The sequence below is a fragment of the Ursus maritimus genome, unplaced genomic scaffold (genome assembly GCF_017311325.1).
Source record: "Ursus maritimus isolate PB19 unplaced genomic scaffold, ASM1731132v1 scaffold_17, whole genome shotgun sequence".
Lineage (NCBI taxonomy): Eukaryota > Metazoa > Chordata > Mammalia > Carnivora > Ursidae > Ursus > Ursus maritimus.
Window position 1 is genome coordinate 36,745,851 of NW_024424119.1, and position 19,778 is coordinate 36,765,628.

The 19,778-nt window shown below is 46.3% G+C and overlaps 1 protein-coding gene across 1 annotated transcript; it reads right to left on the reverse strand.

Annotated features, from left to right (window-relative positions):
- Positions 1-17,153: 17,153 nt before the first annotated feature.
- ACTL7B (actin like 7B) lies at positions 17,154-18,407 on the reverse strand. Its single transcript, XM_008707926.2, has one exon. It carries the CDS (start codon positions 18,405-18,407, stop codon positions 17,154-17,156), a length of 1,254 nt encoding a protein of 417 aa, XP_008706148.2.
- Positions 18,408-19,778: the final 1,371 nt, after the last annotated feature.

Here is a 19,778-nt window from a genome sequence, read left to right on the forward strand (position 1 = left end):
CACAAGACAACTTACTTCCGGGATCTCTTTTCCCCCATGTGAGGACACAGCTAGAAAACCGCCGTTTGTGGAACCAGGAAGCAGGCTCTGGCCAGGCACCCAATCAGCTGGCGCCTTGTATTTGGACTTCCCAGCCTCTAGAACGGTGAGAAATCCATGTTGTTTAAGCCATGCAGCCTATGGTATTTGTGTGATAGTGGCCCAAACAGACGAAGACTTTTTGAAATAAGGACGCAGAAGCAGAATAAACAGCTGGGATAGCACTACATGAAAGTGGGATAAAATCCTTAGGAAATGAAAAACTCAGATTGAGTCCAAAAATGAAACCACACTCTATGCTTTCTATAAATTAACATGCCTAAGGTAGAGACTCAGAAAAATTAGAAAAGCCAAGAGAACTGATAAAAGAATAAAATAATAAAAGTAGCTAAGTAAAAAAATAAATTTGCAAAATCATGAGTTCCTCAAATTCTACTTAGGGACTCAAAGGAGAGAAAATTTGTTTTAGGAGACGAAGATACACATTATTTTAGGATGGAAAGATACAAAATTATAAAGATGTAAGTTTTCCCTAAATCTATAAATCATTATAATTACAATGATAACACCAACATGATTAGTGGTGATTAAAATTAATATAAAAAGAGGAAAACATACAAGCATGGTCAGAGACATTCTGGAAAATAGTAATGAGGGAGGCAAGTGTCCCAAAGGTATTAAAATATTTTAATAAAGTTACAGTAAACAAAACAGTATGGTATTGGCACAGAAATACAGGAATGTGGGTGTGAATAGTCCATAAATTGTCCCAACTGTGTATGGAAATTTAGCATCTTGTAAAGATAGCATGTCAAATCAGGGAGAAAAGATGGGATATTCGGCAAAGTTGGGGCAATTGCCTAGGTGTTTGGAGGAAAAACTGGCTATAACTTTTTTAAAAAATATTTATTTGTTTATTTATTTATTATTGAGCGAGCAGGGGGAGGGGCAGAAGGAAAGGGAGAGAGAGAATCTCAAGCAGACTCTTTGCTCAACTCAGACCCTGACTCTGGACTTGATCTCATCACCCTGAGATCGTGACTTGAGCTGAAATCAAGAGTCGGATGCTTAACTGACTGAGCCACCCAGGTGCCCCATATAAGCATACTTAAAAAAACATAAAAAGTTCTAGAAAACTACCATCTTGGAGTGTGAAAAGCATATCCATGTTTTTTTTAATAATATTTTTTATTATGTTGGTCACCATACAGTACATCCCTAGTTTTTGATGTAAAGTTCCATGATTCATTACTTGCGTATAACCAGTGCACCATGCAATACGTGCCCTCCTTAATACCCATCTATGTTTTAAAAATATTTAAAAAGTGTAACAGCAGAGCATGCTTTTTATAATAAATTCAAACAACACATAAATGTATAAATCCCAAAGTGTAAGCATTCTCATCCCTTTACACTCCCATTCTGTGGAAGTGGGCACAGTTAACAATCTGGTATGTGTGGAAAGGCATTTTAAAGCATAACCTGAAACCCAGAAATCTTATAAAGACTGATTCATGGGCCAAAATAAACAGATTTAATATTTCTGTATTAAAAGGTAAAAACAAAGTCGAAAACAAATGGCAAACTGGGAAGTATTAGAGCTCAAATGATAAAGAATATCCTTATTTTATGCAACGTTCTTACAAACCAATCAGAAGAAGATGATTAATTCATAGGCATTCACACAGAACTATATATGAAAAGCTCTTCAACTCATTCATGAAACATAAATTCCAAAAACAATGAGGGTATCTTCCTCTCAGAAGAATGGCAGAGGTAATGAAAATTTAAACCAACATAATTTTCTGTACCTGTATTAAAATAATACTGGGACCCACATATTTTCTATCACTATGTTAAACAGTACTGAGAAGAAACAAAATTAATGTAGCCATTCGTTCCAGGAAATAGTTTACTCCTAGAAGACTACAGTGCAAAACAACTAAAATAATTTACTCATCAGGACTATTATTGATCAAGGCTTGCTACAAGATCTTTGCTTTGTTGTCCCCACTGATCCAAGGCTATTATAATGTCGTAAACTAAACAATCCCAATCAATTTTGCACCTTGCAAGACCTGGCCAAGTTTGTTCCTTCCTTGGATACTTTCTCACAGCACTAGATGTACTGGCTGCTCCCCCATTTGCTATTTCTGTATTCTTCAGAGTTCTCTTTTACTCTTCTTATTTGTTGATCACTTTTTACTAGTTAACAATTCTTTACAAATTTGTTCGAATTACTAGTGTGGCTTAAGCTCCTAAGTAGACACTAACTGGTGTGTCTACCAACCATGCAGGTGAGGGCCAGGATTTGTTCTGTTACCCAGCAGGGTGGTGTAGGAACATGAAACAACACAAATGTTATTACTTTATATGGTCTGCAGGTTGGGAGTCCAGAACGGATTTCACAATTTCATGAGACTTATCAAGGTGTCAGCAGGCTGCATTTCTTTCTGGGGGCTTTAAACAAAAATTTGTTTTCTGTTCATTGGGTTGTTGACAGAATTCAGATCGCTCCTTGTTGTTGTAGTACTGAAATCCCCAAATCCTTGCTGGCTATCAACTGAGAATCATTCCCAGCTTCCAGAAGCTACTGCATTCGTAGCTTTATAACCCCCTTCTTCCATCTTCAAAACCAACAATGGAGGGTTCAACTCTTCTTTCTTCTTCCACCTTATCTCTCTAACCCAGCCAGGAAAGGTACTCCATATTGATGACTCTCTGATTAGATTGGGCCCACCCAGTTAATCCAGAATAATCTCCCCATATTTTAATTGCATCTGTAAATCCCTTTCGTCATGTAAGGTGACATTCACGGATTCTTGGAATTAGGTGTGGACATCGTTGGGGAGAGCATTATGGTGCCTATCACAAGGTCTGTTTCCAAAAATCTTCAAAAACAGTTACTAATCTTTCCAATCATCCATTCTTCTCTCTAAAAGAACATTAGAGAAACCTATTGATCAAATGAAGTTACCAGACATAGCGCAGTAAAGGACCAACAAGTTAACTGCATTGTTATCACATTCAAAATTGAGCTCATCTCCCCATCTCAAAACCAACTTTTCTTCTGGTGTTCCCTACCTTAGCACCAGTTTTCTCCCACTATTGCCCAAGTCAGAAATCTCTATTTATCTCCATAACCTGCACTCTTCTCTCCTTCCCTATTGCTACTATCTTTGTGCTACTACCCTCATTCCTCTCCTATATGAATTACATCAACCTCCTGTTTCCACCAGTCTCCCTGTGTCCAGACTTGTTTTCTTAGAATTCATTCACATTGCAATCAGAGGGCCTAAATTAGTTAGCTTATGCTACTGTAACAAAATATCTAGACTGGATGGCTTAAACAACAAAAATGTCGTTCTCAGAGGTCTAGAGGCTAGAAGTCTGAGATGCCAGCATGGTCGGTTTTTGGTGAGGACTCTCTCCCTGGCTTGTAGAAGGCCACCATCTTGCTGGTCTTCATATGATGGTAAGAGAGAGTGAGAGCAAGCTCTCTGGTATCTCTTCTTATAAGGACTCTAATCGCCACTCACATGACCTCACCTAAAACCCAATTACGTCCCAAAGGCCTCATCTGCAAATTGGGGGTTACAATTCTGTTGATAGCAGAGCTTTTTCCCCAAAAGCAAATATCTTGCTTAAAATCTTTCTATGGTTCCCCTGTGCTTTTAGGATAAAGTCCAATTACCTTGACTTTCAAGATCCTGCATCATCTGTCTCTACCTACCCCATCTTACACCACTCCCTCATATACTAGTTAACCGACCATCTCTGCCTCCTCGAATGCGTTGCATGCTTTCCTGCCTCTGGGCCTGTGCTTTTGATTCTCCCCTCTGCCTGTGTTGGCGAGATCCAATTCTTTTGCTTCTCCAGGGAGCCCTCTCCAACAGCCTGGGCAGCTCTTGGTCTAGGTCTGGTGCTCCTCCAAGGTACTCCCATTGCACCCTGTGTTCCCACTTACCCCACTGCCTATTATTCTCTCTTTCCTATTAAGCTAGAAGCTCCAAGAAGGAGGTATTACCTGTTTTGTTAACAGTATACTTCTAATAGTCTAGCTCATTACTGCATAAATGGTAGCATATAATACATGTTTGTGTATGTTTGGGTGGATGGATGGACGGATGGGTGGATGGATAAATGTGCTGCATTTGAGGTAACTGTCAGGCGTCCAGGTAAAGCCATCCAGGAGACAGATCCGTGGACATGGATCTCAGGAGAGAGGTCTGGACTAGAGAGAAGCCAAGTTCAGTCAAGAACACGTCATCAGCTTTCTCTTAGAAAGACATACTTTGAAAAGCCCTGGAGTTGTCAATAGTAGTGTGCCAGACCCTAGTTTCAAGTGTATTTACCTTTATCCTCTGGGATAATCTTTCCTGCCACATCTTAATCCTAGCCCTCTGGTATGCATGGTCCTGAACTTACTGCTAACTATGAGCTGTTTCCCAGCTGCTTTATTATGACATTACCCTTTGAAGTAGTTCTCCTCATTTACAGGTGTGAATAGAGGCCATGAAGGTTACCCTCCACAGTGATTCTCAAGGACTATAATCAGTGTTATGGATACAATGAATTGGCTCATTCCACCTCCCTTCCATCTTCTTTCCGGAGTGGCACTCATCAATACTCTAGCTACCAGACACACGTGACCCTTGGAAATTAAATTTAAATAACTAAAATTAAATAAAATTTTAAATTTACTTCTGCAATTGCCACATTCCAAGTATTCAACGGCCACATCTGGCAACTGTACTAGGCAGTGCTGATAAAGAACGCTTCCCTCATCACAGAAAGTTCTACTGACTATGAAGATCTAGTGTGCCTTCCTGTTTGGGAGTTCAGAAAGCTAAAACTACACTTTCTACACTCCTTTGCTGGTTCTGTACGCAAATTCTGTTTACGAATTCGATATGCTTATAGGAGTTTGGTGAGGCAAAAATAAGAAAAACATGGGGCACCTGGCTGGCTCACCTGGGGACTCCTGCTCTCGGGGTTATGAATTCAAGCCCCACGCTGGGCACAGAGCTTACTTCAAGAACAAAAACAAAGATAAACACAACCTGAGGGTGTTCCGCTTTTCTGCAGCAGCACACTAGCATCTGTTTAGCTTTCTCCGTGTCAAAGGCAGCTGCGGCCTTGGCCTTGCAGGAATGTCAGCAGCTTTGTGATTCCATCTGCCTTACCCAGCTCAAAGCTACCGTGATAGGTTCTTGAACTCAATAGTTCTTAAGGCTCAAGAGGTGGTAGCTTTCCAGGTGCATTATTTCTGTAGTGTTCTATATACCCAGAGGCCCAAAGCCGAACCAGTTCCCCCAACACTCATCACTATTTCGGTGAGCAAAATTTGGTAAGATTTAATGTATTAAAATCTCTTCCTGCTTAAAATATTCAAAAGGCTACCAAATTGTGATTGATGTGGGACAAAGCACATTGACAACATAGCTCTTTTGTTTCCAAATCATTCCTTTGCTTTCCAAACTCCATACATGCAACCCAGACTTCTAGCAATTGAACTAGGTAGCTATGCACTTGATTGCCTTTTGAAATTGTTTCCCCACTTCACTCTCCTTTAAAATATGACTTATGCCTTTCCAGATGAAACCTAATCCGTCTGTAAGAATGAAATGTGGTCAACAAGATAACCTAATTTCTTGACCTGACCCAACCACGCCTGTAGACTACAACTGCACCGTAGTAAAATACACAGACTAGAAAGCGAATTTTTCTAATTCCACCATATTGAATGGCATAGATTTTCTTAGATAACAAACATGTTAGTGTAAATGAGTTCAATCAGCTTGCTTTCTTATTTATTCCTTTGTGAAATAAGCCAGACTAAGGAGTTGGGGGATTTGGTTGAAATGTAGGGGAGGTGGCAATTTGTAGCGAAGGCAGACCGGAAGCATAGGGCTGAGTGGGCATGAGGCATCTGGTCACCGGAGAATCATCCCCTCTCATGACTCTCTTACCTTGCTCGCTAGACCCAGAACTCAGACTATGAGTTATAAAGGTGTCTGGGAGCTAGCCTGGGTATGTGTCACCATGAATCACTCTGATTCTATGGGAAAACATGTTCTCGGTTCCAAACAACAGGGATGTAAGTGAATTGTCCCATCACTATTATAAACTGGGTACAGCCTGTACCAGCTTCCTGCCAGCCTCTACCTGCATGAACAACCAAGCCCATTCCACTTAGGAACTTAAGACTTAAAACCACCAAAGCATAGTGAGCACTTATTTTCAGAAACACATTCTGGCTTATTGGGAGGGGCGGCATGCCACAGAGCAAAGCTCCTGGGCCCTGGAGTCACAGTGACCCAAGGTCAAATCATATTCCTGTCATATATTAACTGTATGATCTTGGGTGAGTGACCTGAGTCTGTTTTCTCAGGTATAAAGGCGGGGGGACCCCATTCACAGGATTTTTATGAGAGTTGTATGAGACAGCTGATTTGCTTACTTAGGGAAACTGTCAGAAAAGGAAAAGTGATGGACAATAGCTTTACAGAGAAATTCCATGCCCAGTCCAGTAAATTTCCAAAAGGGTGGGATTTCTACCAGCAATGGCCTAGACTCCTTCCAGTTTTGCTCAAAATGTCACCCATTTCCTATTGTGCTCTCCCCAGTAAAGTCAGAGTAAAGGATAACCTTCTACATCCAAAAGATTCCCAAAATATAGTAGTTTAAAGGAGAGGGAGATTTCTGTCCCTAGGTCCCTGAGGTTCAGGTTGGTGAGTGGTTTTTCTCCATGTGGCCATTCAGAAATCCAGGTTTCCTCCATCCTGCTGTTCTGCCATCACCCATCAAGGGCATCATCCTTGTCTGCATGGACAAGGCTAGGTCACAGGCACATTCACGTTCCAGCTCAAGGAAAGAGGAGAGGGAGGGCTGTGGCGGGACCCCGTTGTTGAAGATGACCCAGAAGTTGCATATAACACTTCTATTCACACCTCGTGGGCCTGAACTTAGTCACACGGCCACACCTCGCCGCAGGGAGGCTGGAACGCAATCTCCAACTTCAAGCCGCAGGCCCAGCTACAAATCCTATCAAAGCAGAGGAATGATTGCTTGACAGCTATCATTCTCTGCCACAGCCTTCCTCCTGCTTTACTCTTCTTCAACAATACTTGGCTTGTTCTTGGTCTAGCTGTGAGCCTTTGCCATTTACTAAATCAGGCCTCACTTGGGGGAAGCTTCCTTGAGGCCATCAGACACCTGGTGAGATATAATTGGCCATTTGGGCTCTCTAACTCTGATGAAAAGCTGGGGCCCCAAAAGGGAGCCCTGGGAGCTCAGTGCCGGGCTAGGGATCTTCCCGAAGCGCCACCCAGCTGTTTTCTGAAGATATGATTTTGATGTGAGGGGCCTTCTCCCCCAGTATGGTGAGAGATACTGGCTTGGCTGTTACTAGAGGTGACTCATTCATGCTCTTTGTAGAGAGAGCGCAATCACATTGTTTCTGCAAAGAGTATGCTCCTGTGGCACCCACAGACAGGTCCGTTCCTCTTTAAGTGACTCTCAAATGATTAAAAAGTACACAGTGTGAAGGCTTCGGATGTGCTGAGCTGCACGTCACTCAAGGAGATGCTCCAATGGCGTGCAGAGAGCACAGGACCAAACGCCAGGATCTCACAGTGGCCTCAGTGCCTGCACTCGCCAGCTATGTGTCCTTGGCCAAGTTGCTTCCCCACCCTGGGCCTCTGCTTCCTTATCTAAAAATATTTGACCAGATCATTTCTAGATTCTTTGTTCCAATCCCCCAGTTGTCCATGACCTTTTCTTGTGTTTCTTGTTGGAACACCTCAGCAGTAACTAAAGGGAAAAGATACCTCTTTCCTTCTCATTCATTTAGAATGAGAAGGTCCATTACCTGAGGTGGGAAAATTCAAGGTCTCCAAAGAGTCTCCCCCTGTGCCCTTCCTGGGCACCAGGACCTAGGGCTGGCCTTTTGTTGGGGCCAGTTCCAGCCAGATGTCAAAGGAATGTTAACATAGTGTTGACTAGTGTCCCTGCAATCCAAGTCTGCAGAGAGACTGAGGTAGACAGCAGACACTGAGAGAAATGAAAAATGTATGTGATGGTTGGAGCAATATTTTCTACCTTTGTCATCAAACACAGGCATTGGGAGGGATTGCATATTCACAAATGGGATGCCACATGTCCTAATTTGTTCTTACCCCCAGTGGCCTCTGTCTTCTGGCTACCTGCTGGGCAAAACTCATTTGGGAACCAGGTGCTTTCTTATTCTCCACTTGTTTCTCCCTCTCACACTTAGCTTCATCTTTATTGGCAGAATGAAGTCAAGAATTCAGACCGTTAACAAGATAATTCAACCAAAATTGTCCTAGCAGGAATTTTATTTGTTTATGTCTCTTGGAAGTGAAAGTAGGAGCTTACTTTTTCACCAGAATTACTCTGATAACCCACCTCTGTCAGCAAGCCCATGACCGGGAGAGTTCTGCTGTAACAGAGTCTGTTTAGACTCCTAACACCAAGAGCATTATTATTTATCTCTATGAGCCTCAGGCTCCTTCTCTCTGTAAAATCAGAATCACAGTTCTTACTGAACGAGACTGTAAATATCAGGACTGCTGCATGCAGCTGACACTCTGTACATGTTTAAAAACACACGAATTTTGCGCATATGTACAACACACCCTGTACATTGATCGGAATATTTATATTGCTCTTACAATTTATGAAATTATTGCTTTTACAATTCATGAAATACTTAGCTGCATTTTCTCTTCAATCTTCAGAAAAGCCCTGGGAAGTAAGAAGAGGTAGCCACCATTTTACAAATGAAAGAGCCAGAGGTTAAATGACGTTAAATGGCTTTCCCAAGACCCCGCAGCTGGTCTGAGTTGTGTAAGCCCTAACCTCTCCACTGCCTCTACACGGATACTCCATCCTCCACAAAGCTGGCTGGGGTATTGGTTCTCAAACTTGGTTGCACGCTGGAACCACCTGGAAAACTTAAAAATTAATGCTAACCCCCGATCCCACCCGCAGAGATTTCGATTTAATTAGTCTAAAGTGTAGCCTTGATATGAGGATACATTTTTTTTCTCAGTCTATCTCTTCATTTTCAATTAAATTTTTTTATTGTGAGATAATTGTAGATTCATGTGCAGTTGTGAGAAATAATATAGATCAATCCCATGTACCTTTTGGCCAGTTTCCCCAACAGTAACACCTTGCGAAACTGCAGTATGATACCCCAACCGTAATACCGGCATTCGTATCGCCAAGATGCAGAACAGGTTTCACCACCACAAGGATCTCTTGAACTTTCCTTTTACAGCCATAACCAACTCCCGCTACCCATCCATCCCTTACCCCCAGTATTCACTAATCTGTTCTGCACTTCTATCATTTTGTCATTTCAAGAAAATTGTATAAATGGAATCATGCAATCTGTGACAATTTACGATTGGCTTTTTTCACTCAGCAAAACTCCCTGGAGATTCACCCAAGTTGCTTCATGTTTTAATAGTTCATTTTTTCTTTATTGCTGAGTAGTACTCATTGGTATGATGTGCCAGTTTACTCAACCATTGAAAGATATCTGAGTTGTCTCCAGTTTGACAATTATGAATAAAGCTGTCATGAACATTTGTGTGTGGGCTTTTGTCTGAAGATGAGTTTTGATATCTCTGAGATCAATGCCAAAGTACAATTGCTGGGTGGTTATGGCAGCTGCCCAACCATCTTTTAGAATGACTGTACCATTTTACATTCCCATCAGCAATGCACGAGTGATCAAGTTTTTGACACAATTTTTTCTTAAAAGCCAATCTGATAGAATGGTGATAATTCTTCCTGTGGTTTTACTTTGCATTTATTTCCCTAATGGCTAGTGATTCACCCTGGCGAATATCTTTTCATGTGCTTATCTACCAACTGCATATCATTTTTAGTGAAATGTCTGCTCATGTCTTATGTCCATTTTTTAATTGGATTGTTTCTAATGGTTCAGTTTTGAGAATTCTTTATATAATATTCTAGATACTAATCCTTGGCTGGATATATGGTTTCCACATATTTTCTCCTGGCCTATCATTTGTCTTTTGATTTTAATTAACAGATGATTTTCTTAAATTATTTTTAAACAGGTTTAGATTTACAGAAAAATGAGCAGATAGCACAGGCAGTTTCTACATACCACCCCCCATCCACCCATACATTTGCCCTATTATGACATTTTGCATTAGTGTGGCACATTTCTCATAATTAATGAGCCCAAACTGACACATTACTATTCACTAAAGTCCATAGTTTTTATCACTAAATAATGTTCCATTGCATAGATGTACCGCCATTTACCCATCAATCTAAGGACATCTCGGTGCCCTCCAGTTTGGGGCAATTATGAATAAAGCTGCTGTAAATATTTGTGTGTAGGTTTTTCTGTGGATGTAAATTTTCAATTCAATTGGGTAAATATCCAGGAGTGTGATTGTTAGATCATATGATAAGAATATGTTTATCTTGGTTAAAAAAAAAACAAAACAAAAACCCTGCCAAACGGCTTTTCAAAGTGGATGTACCATTTTGTATCTTTTATATAAGGTTGAATATCTCTTCATATGCTTATTTGCCATCTCTGTATCTTCTTTGGTGAAGTGTTCCTTCAGATCTTTTGCCAATTTTTAATTGGGTTGTTTGTTATTGCTGTGTTTTGAGTTCTTCCAATTCAAATCCTTTATCGGATATGTGTTTTGCAAATATTTTCTTCCATTCTGAGTCTTGTCTTTTAATTCTCTTAACAGTTTCTTTCACAGAGCAGTTTTTCACTGTAATACAGTCTAAGTTACCAATTCAATAGTTTCTCTCATGGATTGTGTTGGTATCCTATCTGAAATTCAATTACCAAGCCAAAGGTCACATAGCTTTTCTCCTCTATTGTCTTCTGGAAGTTCTATGCTGTAAGTTTGTGTTCTGCATTTAGGTCTATGATCCATTTTGAGTTAAATTTTATGGAAGGTAAAGACTGTGTCTAGATCCTTTTTTTTTTTTTTTTTTGCAAAAATATTTCCTATTGTTCTACCTCCATTTATTAAAAAGTTTGTCCTTTCTCTATTGAGTTGCTTTTACTCTTTTGCCAACAACTGACTATATATTTGTATGAATCTATGTTGGAGTTCTCTGTATTGTTTCCATTGATCTATTTGTCTATTCTTTGATCAAGACCACACTGTCTTGATTATTTCAACTTTAGAGAAAGTCTTTAAGTCAGATAGTGTCAGTCTTCAAACTGTCTTCCTTCTTCCTCGATGCTGTGGTGGCTATTTTAGGCTATTTTGGGTCTTTTGTTTTTCCATATAAACTTCAGAATCAATTTGGCAATATCCACAAATCACTTGCCTCCAAGTGGAGGTGCAAGATTAGCTCCTCACTGGGCCCCATTAGGAGCCCATGAGGAGGAGGGAGGTAAGTGCCAGCTAGCCTCACCTCTCACCACTTCATTCCACCTCACTGCTGCTGGCTGGGGATGACAGTACAGCTTAACACAGGATCCCTGACACCACCCCCTGGCGGAGTCTGAGCATGGCACTCACTTCCATGGAGCAGAGGGTTGGGTGGGAGACCAACTCCTTATTCAGCCCCCTTGAAACCCAGCCTAAGTGTGTTTTCTTATATTCTGGTTGTCTATTTGGCAACCGTTCATGACAGGGCCAATTATATTAACTATATTTTCTTTAAAGATCCTGCAGAGCTCTGGGAAAGGAAGAACAACAAAAACTCAAGAAATAGAAATTAAGGAGTCTAGGAATGATAAATGCAGCATCCCTTTTCCCCAGGCACCTGCTCATGCCAGACCCAAGCCTCCACCAGGACTCAAAGATGGAAAAGACAGTCTGTCCTTTCCACCAAGTTGTACGGACCAAAAAAAAAAAAAAAAAAAAAAAAAAAGCCAAGGCAGACCTGCAAAGCCACAGCAGTGCAAAGGGGTGCAGGCACGTCAGGGAATGCCTTCCAGAGGAGCGGCCATGGGGCTGTGCCTTGGAGGAAGACTGGGGCTTAAACAGGTAACGAGAACTGTTATGACCTAAAGGAGCAGCATGGCAGACACCCAGCACCTTTGGCTTGTCCCACACTATGCCACAGCTTCTGATTTACTTCTGAACATTCACACTGCGCTTAGTATGTGCCCGGCACTCTTCTGAGCAGCTCTTTACCGGGAGTGTCTATTAGAGTCACCCGGGGGGGGGGGGGGACTTCTCACATACAGATTCCGAGGCGCTTCCCCAAGTCTACTGATTCAATCTAGGAGGGTGGTCCACACCAGTTTTGTTATTTGTTTTGTTGGAACTAGCCCCCTAGACAGTTCTGCTGCCCACCATTTCTCTCCCACTCTCCTGCTCCCCCCCTTTAAACAGACTCTCTGTGGTGGGCAGGGGACCCTGATATGTAACACCTGCTGATTTCTGTGGGGATCAATACGCCCACCAGGCCCAATTCAAGCCACCAACACAAATTAACAATTTAATTTGGCTTGCAAAATTCCTGAATAGTTAACAATGGACTCTCACAGGCCGTCTTAAGAGCCAGCTCCAGCATAACCAATAGCCCACATCCCTGTCCCCACTGGTTTAGAAATACTATATTCTAGTAAAATGTAGGACCAAACAAAAAACCACCTAACGTCAAGTAGAAAAACATTAATAGTTTGTATTGTAATAAAGTTAATTGCTGGGACACCTGGGTGGCTCAGTCCGTTAAGCGACTGCCTTCAGCTCAGGTCATGATCCCAGGGTCCTGGGATCCAGCCCCACATCAAGCTTCCTGCTCAACTGAGAGTTTGCTTCTCCCTCTCCCTCTGTAAAATTAATAAATAAAATCTTTTTAAAAAGTTAATTGCTTAAACCCATCTTATGCAGAAAACTCTCAGAGCAAACTTGGTAATAACCACTAGGGGAAAAGAGATTAGGCTGCCCAGACAGGCAGCGAGGATGAGAGGCCGCTGGCCATGTCTAAATAGTAGAATTTCACCACGTGATGTCACTCTAGTACTTGCGTCTTTATGTCTCTGGCAATCTCAGGCAAGAGAAGTCTCTCCCTCACTAAAAGGTTGGCATTCTTAACTTTTGTATCTCAAGGTGATTATGAAATTACATCATATTTGTTGTTCATTACTTGAAAGCAGTTTTTATGTCAATATTTTTTTCTTGGTTAAAGAAAGCGGTAATTTGCAGGAAGGTAAGAGACAAAGGCAAGGAGGCATTCTGGAATCACGAAACTTTGATTTAGCACAAGACTGATTTATCAGGCAGGTGAACTTGGACAAGACTTTTTAACCTCTCCAGGCCATAGTGTCCTCATCTGTGAAATGGGGGAAATACTTGTAACTTCCACCTCACAGGCTGGGAGTACATTATCTCGGTTGGTAGTCTGTTCTGCACTGGGCTTGCAGAAAACAAAGATAAGGAAGTCGAAGTTCCTGCCCCTGAGGAGCTCCACCTTTAACCTCGGGGACAAATATCTACACCACCCGAGATTACAAGACACTGGCCAGTAGACACTCTTAGGTTTCTGCATTTCAGCATTTTGTTACCTGACACTCTCTAAAATCTTGATAAGACGTCTTCATGGGTAGTAGCCGATTTTTTCGGAAATAAATGAAGCGCTGGTCTTAAAATTTCAACTGTAGCAGCCCTCTCCAACCCCAGCCCCTCCGCCCCGCAAACTGCTCTGGAGGAATACCACTCCCGAGGAGGAAACTGAAGCCGAACGCTCCGGTTCCCGTTCCCCGTCCCGAGGCGCAGGCGCGCAGGCTGAGCGCGTCGGCTCGTGGAAACAGAGGCTGCCGGTAGAGGGCGCTCCGGGCCCGGTCGCGTTCTGAGCTCACTTTCCCATCAGGGGACCAGGTGTCTGAGTTCTGCGCTCCCTGCTGGCTCCGCTTCAAGCTGGTTTCCTTCCTGGTAACAAATATTGCTGCAGCAGTTCCAGGCCACATCAATCCCATGTCAAGCTTCCCAGCGAACGGCCTGTGACTCGGCTTAGGCACACTGAGTCACGTGCTCACTCCAGCCAGGCAGGTGGATGGCAGCTCTGATCGGCTTTGCCCCTCGGCTCTGGGGAGGGGTCAGCCCTGGGCCACACGTGATGCCCACGCAGAAGAGGGAAGTTATGGGGAAGGGTTGAGGGGGAATTGGAGGCATCAACTATCGGCTCCACCTGGGGCGTATTAGCTAGACCTGGGTGTGACTCGTGCTTTCGGGAGGAACAAGGGGAAGCAGGTGGAGCTCATGATGCGCTCTTCATATACGCTCCCATTCCCTGTACTAGCACTGCCTCCACAGAGTGAGGTCTTCCGTTTCCTGCCTGAGAAATTCGCACTTAGAAGCCGACCGCTCTGCTCACCCCTCTACCTGCAGCGCGTGGGAGGGGGACTGTGCTCTCAGGGACCATTCGTTACCGTCCCCTCCCCTATCGCGTTTTATCTCACACACTTCACTCAGAGATCCTCCCCTACTTGGCATTTGCAAGTCCCCAAACTTTACCTGTTCTGCAGGACGGGAAGCCACCCTCACCCACCAGGAGCACCTTGCAAGCTTCAGGCGGCAACCTTCCTGCCCTGCATCCACTTTCCTTCTTCCAGAATCAGGCAGAAATCTCTGGCCTCCTGTAATCCCTCTATCATCCTCATTTGCAGTGGGATGAAACATTGATTCTTCTATCACTTTAACGCAGTCCTAGGAGGGAGAGGAGACAAGCACATGTTTGGTTGGTCATTTTAAGTGGGAAATCACGGACCCATAGTTTTCCACCAAAATTGTTATGTCTGTGATGGGCTTGGATAAATACATGTCAAGGATGAAGTGTTTCTACAGCCCCTGCCACCAGTGAGAAGGAGAGGACCAGGCAAGGAGGGCAGTGAGGGGGTGACTGTGGAGAGGGAAGTTGCTGAGGATGTGGGGAGCAAGGAAGAGGCATGGATTTGGAGATCTCCAAGATCAGCATGTGGAAGAGGGTTCCCATGCAGCCCTAGCTTATTGCCTGTGATTTGGGGCACGTCATTTTCCTCTGTTTCCCTGTCTGTAACTCATCAGTATTTTAGGATTAGTATTTATCAAAGGTTCTTGGAGTGCAAGCAACAGAAATGAATGCCAGCTAATTAAGCAAAAGATACTGCAGCAGCAGGTTCGTGTGAAGAGATGGGAGGGGGGAGAGACTGGGGCAACCTGCAGCACGTGAGCCCCACTGAAAGAATTCGCATTCAGGAAAACACGCATACACTGTGCCAGCCAAACGTCATGTGCTTCCTGGCACCATCGCCCTGCAGCCCCGTCTGCAACCCCTCCCCACAGGAAAGAGCCCGGGTCCCTGCCTAACACTGAGGCCCTGCCAGCCCCACAGGGACTCCAACCCAATTCTGGATGATGGGGAAGGACTAAATGGCCAGGCATTGGGCAATGAAGACCACGGCTGGTTCTTTTGCAAGCCTGCGGCCTCCAGCACCGGCCCAGGACAGACGCAGCCTCACCGGGTGCCCCAAATCAGGACTCTTAAGAGGTGGCTCAGGACCATTTGGTAGCCCATCAGATTCCACAGCTCACCAGCGTCCGATCCCACAGATGCGTGGTCATGGGCTCCGTCAGCACAGGGGGGCTGGGCAAAGAGGCAGGAGCACCTCCTCTGGGCAGTCATCCCTGAGCTGAAATCTCACAGGCCTCACCAGCTTCTCCCTTAGCCCTGAAGCCACCAAGCAGCCACCACGCCCAGCACTTCTCTATTTACAGCTTTCCAATACCACCTCCACCTTCCCGCCCCCAGAAACATGAGCTTCCAGCCTCATCTTACCAACATGGGTGACCACCGAATCCCCCACTAGCTGTGTGTGATCCCGAGGGAAGCGCCACATTCTTGGTTATGGTTACTAACCATTAAGAACCACTGCTATAGACTGAGTGTTTGCCCCACCCCCGATCCCTACTGGCCCCCTTGGTCAGTTCATATGTTGAAAACCTAGTGCCCAAGGTAATGGTATGAGCTGGGTAGCCTTTGAGAAGTGACTAGGTCACAAGGGCAGCCCCCATGAATGGGATTAGTGCCTTTATAAAAGGATTCAGAGAGTTCCCTACCCCTTCTGCCATGTGAGAACACAGCAAGGTGTGGGCAGTCTGCATCCCAGAAGAGGGCTTTCACCAGAAACCAGCCATGCTGGCAAGCTGATCTTAGACTTCCCGCCTCCAGAAATAAATTTCTGTTGTTTAGAAGCCCCCTGGTCTGTGGTCTTTTGTTGTAACAGCCCACGCTAAAGGAACCATGTTTACTCTTCTGGAAATAATCATGGCCTGGGTCAGAAGACTTGGGCTCAACCACTGACATAGGCCCCTCCCTCCTTGTCCTCAGTTTCCCCTTGTCTACAGCAAGGAGAGAACCATGTGATTTCTAAAGGCCTTTCTGGTTTTCTCTGGCATCCTCTGGATTCAGTGGCTTGGCTTTGCCAGTGCAAAAACAGCTGCATTTTGGGCTGGGGTTGGGAGGGGGAAGGCCTGAGAGGCAGAAATGGCTGCGCACAATCAGAAGACACACGCCCATGGGCTACACCTTCGAAAAGGGCGGGTTGTGAGGGGGGTTAGTGAGAGCGCCTGGAGAGATCCAGCAAGGAGAAGCTGTGGGCAGCAGTGGGAAGCTGTGTGACCACCAGGGCCAGAAACAGGAGACTGAAGTCGGACACCTGGCTAAGGCTCCCACCCACTACTCAACTACGGGTCCCAAGCTAGTCCCTTCATACGAGGCGGTCATGGGTGAGCAAGCAATATGCCTGTTGAGCTGGGTTTCGAACTCAGGCGAGCTAATGGAACACTCTGGGCTCTGAGATGATGTCACCCTCATGATGGGGGTTGAGGGGGACGGGTTAGGGAGCCACAGCGGGCCCCCCCCCAGCCCACCCATTACTCGACTCAGCAGAGCAAAAGGTGCTGAGATCTCTCGGCTTAAATCCGCGCCCCACCCCCCGCCACCCTGCTGCCAGACAAGAGCAAGAAATCCAGACTAGACAAGAACCACTGCACGTGAAAGTTTTATGAGAAACTCTGTAAATGTGTAGAGTGGCCGGAGGCCGCCTGCCCACCAGGCCCCGCCTGTCAGGGCAGCAGCGCTCAGCACTTGCTATAGATGGCCGCGCTGCCCCGCTCCTCAAACTCTTCCTTGCTGACCCAGAGCTGCTGGAAGGCCTGCAGGGAGGCCAGGATGGAGCCGCCGGTCCACACGGAGGTCTTCCTCTCGGGAGCGGCAGCCACCGCGGGGCTGTCCCCGGAGCAGAGGAGGCTCAGCTCCCTCTGGAAGCGCTCGGGGAAGCCATCCAGCATGGTACAGCCACCACACAGCAGCACGTTGGCGGCCATCTCCTCCTTGAAGCCCACCTCCTGGCAGCGGTCCAGGCAGGCGGCCGTGAGCGCGGGCAGGCCAGGCTGGCTGCTGCCCACCAGGGTGGGCTTGAAGAGCATCTCGGCGCACTGGAAGCGCTCCCGGCCGATGGTGATGAGCTTGCCGTCGGGGAGCTCATAGTCCACGCGCATTTCCTCCAGGCACAGGCCGAGCTCCTGCTCGGGCATGAGCGCCGAGTAGCAGCACTTCTTCTTGATGTGCTCGATGATGTGCAGGTGGTCGTCCGTGAACTTGTGGCCGGCCTCGTTGAGCAGCTGCAGCAGGTAGTTGGTGAGGTCGCTGCCAGCGTAGTCGGCACGGCCCGTCAGGCCCGGCAGCACGTCGCCCTCCGAGATGGGCACCACGTGCGAGACGCCGTGGCCGCTCTCCACCACCAGGCCCGAGGTCTTGCCGTAGGAGTAGATGGACAGCAGCGACTGGGACGTCACATGCATGGCAGGGATGCCGAAGGTCTCGAACATGAGCTCCGCGTACTTCTCCCGGTTGCTGCTGGGGCTGAGTGGGGGGTCGGAGACCAGCACGGCATGCTCCTCGGGGAGGATCTTCATGGCCGTGTGGAAGACGTACTCCCAGATGCTCTGCACGCAGTCCCAGTCCACCACGATGCCGTATTTGAGCGGGTTCATCAGCTTCAGGGGCGCCTCCGTGTTGAGCAGCTCGTGGCCCACGTAGGTCCCCTTGCGGGTGTCGCCGGCATCAGCCGCCTCCGAGGAGCGCTTGCCCACGGTGGAGGAGATGAAGTAGGTGGGCCGTGGCTCGCCCGCATAGCCGCACTTACAGTACTGGGAGCCCAGGTCAAGGATGAGGGCCTTGAGCTTGCGCACCTTCTTGGGCTTCATCTTCAGCTGAGTGGCTGAACATGCGTCCCGGATGCCGGCATCGGGACCGGACAGCGTTCCTGCCTCGCCAGGGTCACCCTGCGCCGTGCCCAGGGGCATGGGGCTAGGGCTGCTCCTCGTCGCCATCTTCCTTCTTGGCTCACCTTCTCACATCCACATCCTAGAGCTCCGTGGGGAGAAATAAGACAGCCCGCCTCCAGCAGTGCCTTGGCAACCCCTCAGGACTGTGATGTCACTGAGGGCCGGTCCATTCTGGCGGCCCGGGGAGGGCTTGGCCTTGGCAGGCCCTCGATCTGCCACCCCCACTGCCGTCCACCTAACTCGACTTTGCTTCGAGACACAGCAGGCGGCCAGCAGTTTTAGAAATCCAAGCACATTGGGGTCTCAGGTTTCCGTCCCCTCCCCTTCCATCCCTGCTTCTAATGCCCTGTCCACTGACCGAACGCCTTTTCTTCCTCTGCTTCGTGGCTGAGAGGGTGATACACATTTGAGCCCCTGCAGTAAGCCAGGCACTGCACCAGGTACCTCACATACATTACTCCCCAGAATCCTGAGAGGTACAGGCAGAGCTGAGGAAATGAAGGCTCAGAATTCAAATGATTTGCTCAGGAGCAAACAGCTCTTGAAACTTTGCATTTTCATTCAAGTTCTTTCAACTCCCCTGTGCCAGGGCTTAGAGTGTGAGGGCTCCAACGGTGCCCTCATCCCTTCATTCAACGTTTACTGGGGCTGGTGCAGGTCGAGCCCAGGGCAGCTTGCCAGTGAGTGGTGACAGAAGCCTGGCCACAGCAGTGTCCCGTCTAGGTGGGAAGGAGACAGGATGGATGCAGATGAGTTTGTAGGTGGAAGGCTACTGGGAAAACGAAGGTGCCCAAGGAAGGAGTGATTACGGAAGGGAAGGAGTCAGCGGGTTCTAGGTGATCCTAAGTCAACTACTAAAGGGTACGTGGGCATCTGTCAAGTAGCGAGGGGGAGGGGAAGGCATCCCAAGCAGAGCACAGCCTGTACAAAGGCGGGGTGGGCGGGTGGCCGGGGCAACGGTGGAAACTTCTACTAGTTGAATGTTTGGAAAAACAGATGAGGCTAGAGAGCTCATGGAGCCAACTAGGGAGGGCCTCAAACACCCGGAAATAAGCGCCCGGGTTAAATGGAGGACAGCTGGGGAACAAATGAAGACTATAAGCAGGGGCTGGTCAGATCTGACCACTGGAAAATTTGGGAAACATCTGTGTTTAGCTGTGATGTAGAGGGGCAAGGCCACGGAAGACATTCTTGTAAGACCTGAAGGTGACCCAAGCCAGGCTGTGGCAGTGTGGAAGGGAAGGAACAGGTTCTCGAGCAGTTTAGAAGGCAGAATCTCATCCAGTTGGTTGGTTCCCCAACTATCCCCCATTCAACCCAAGCTCTTACTCTAGCATTGAAGGCCGTCTCTCGTTGTTCCTGTGACATGCCTCACCTGAAACACCGCATTTACATCAGATGATTAGACTAGCTGTG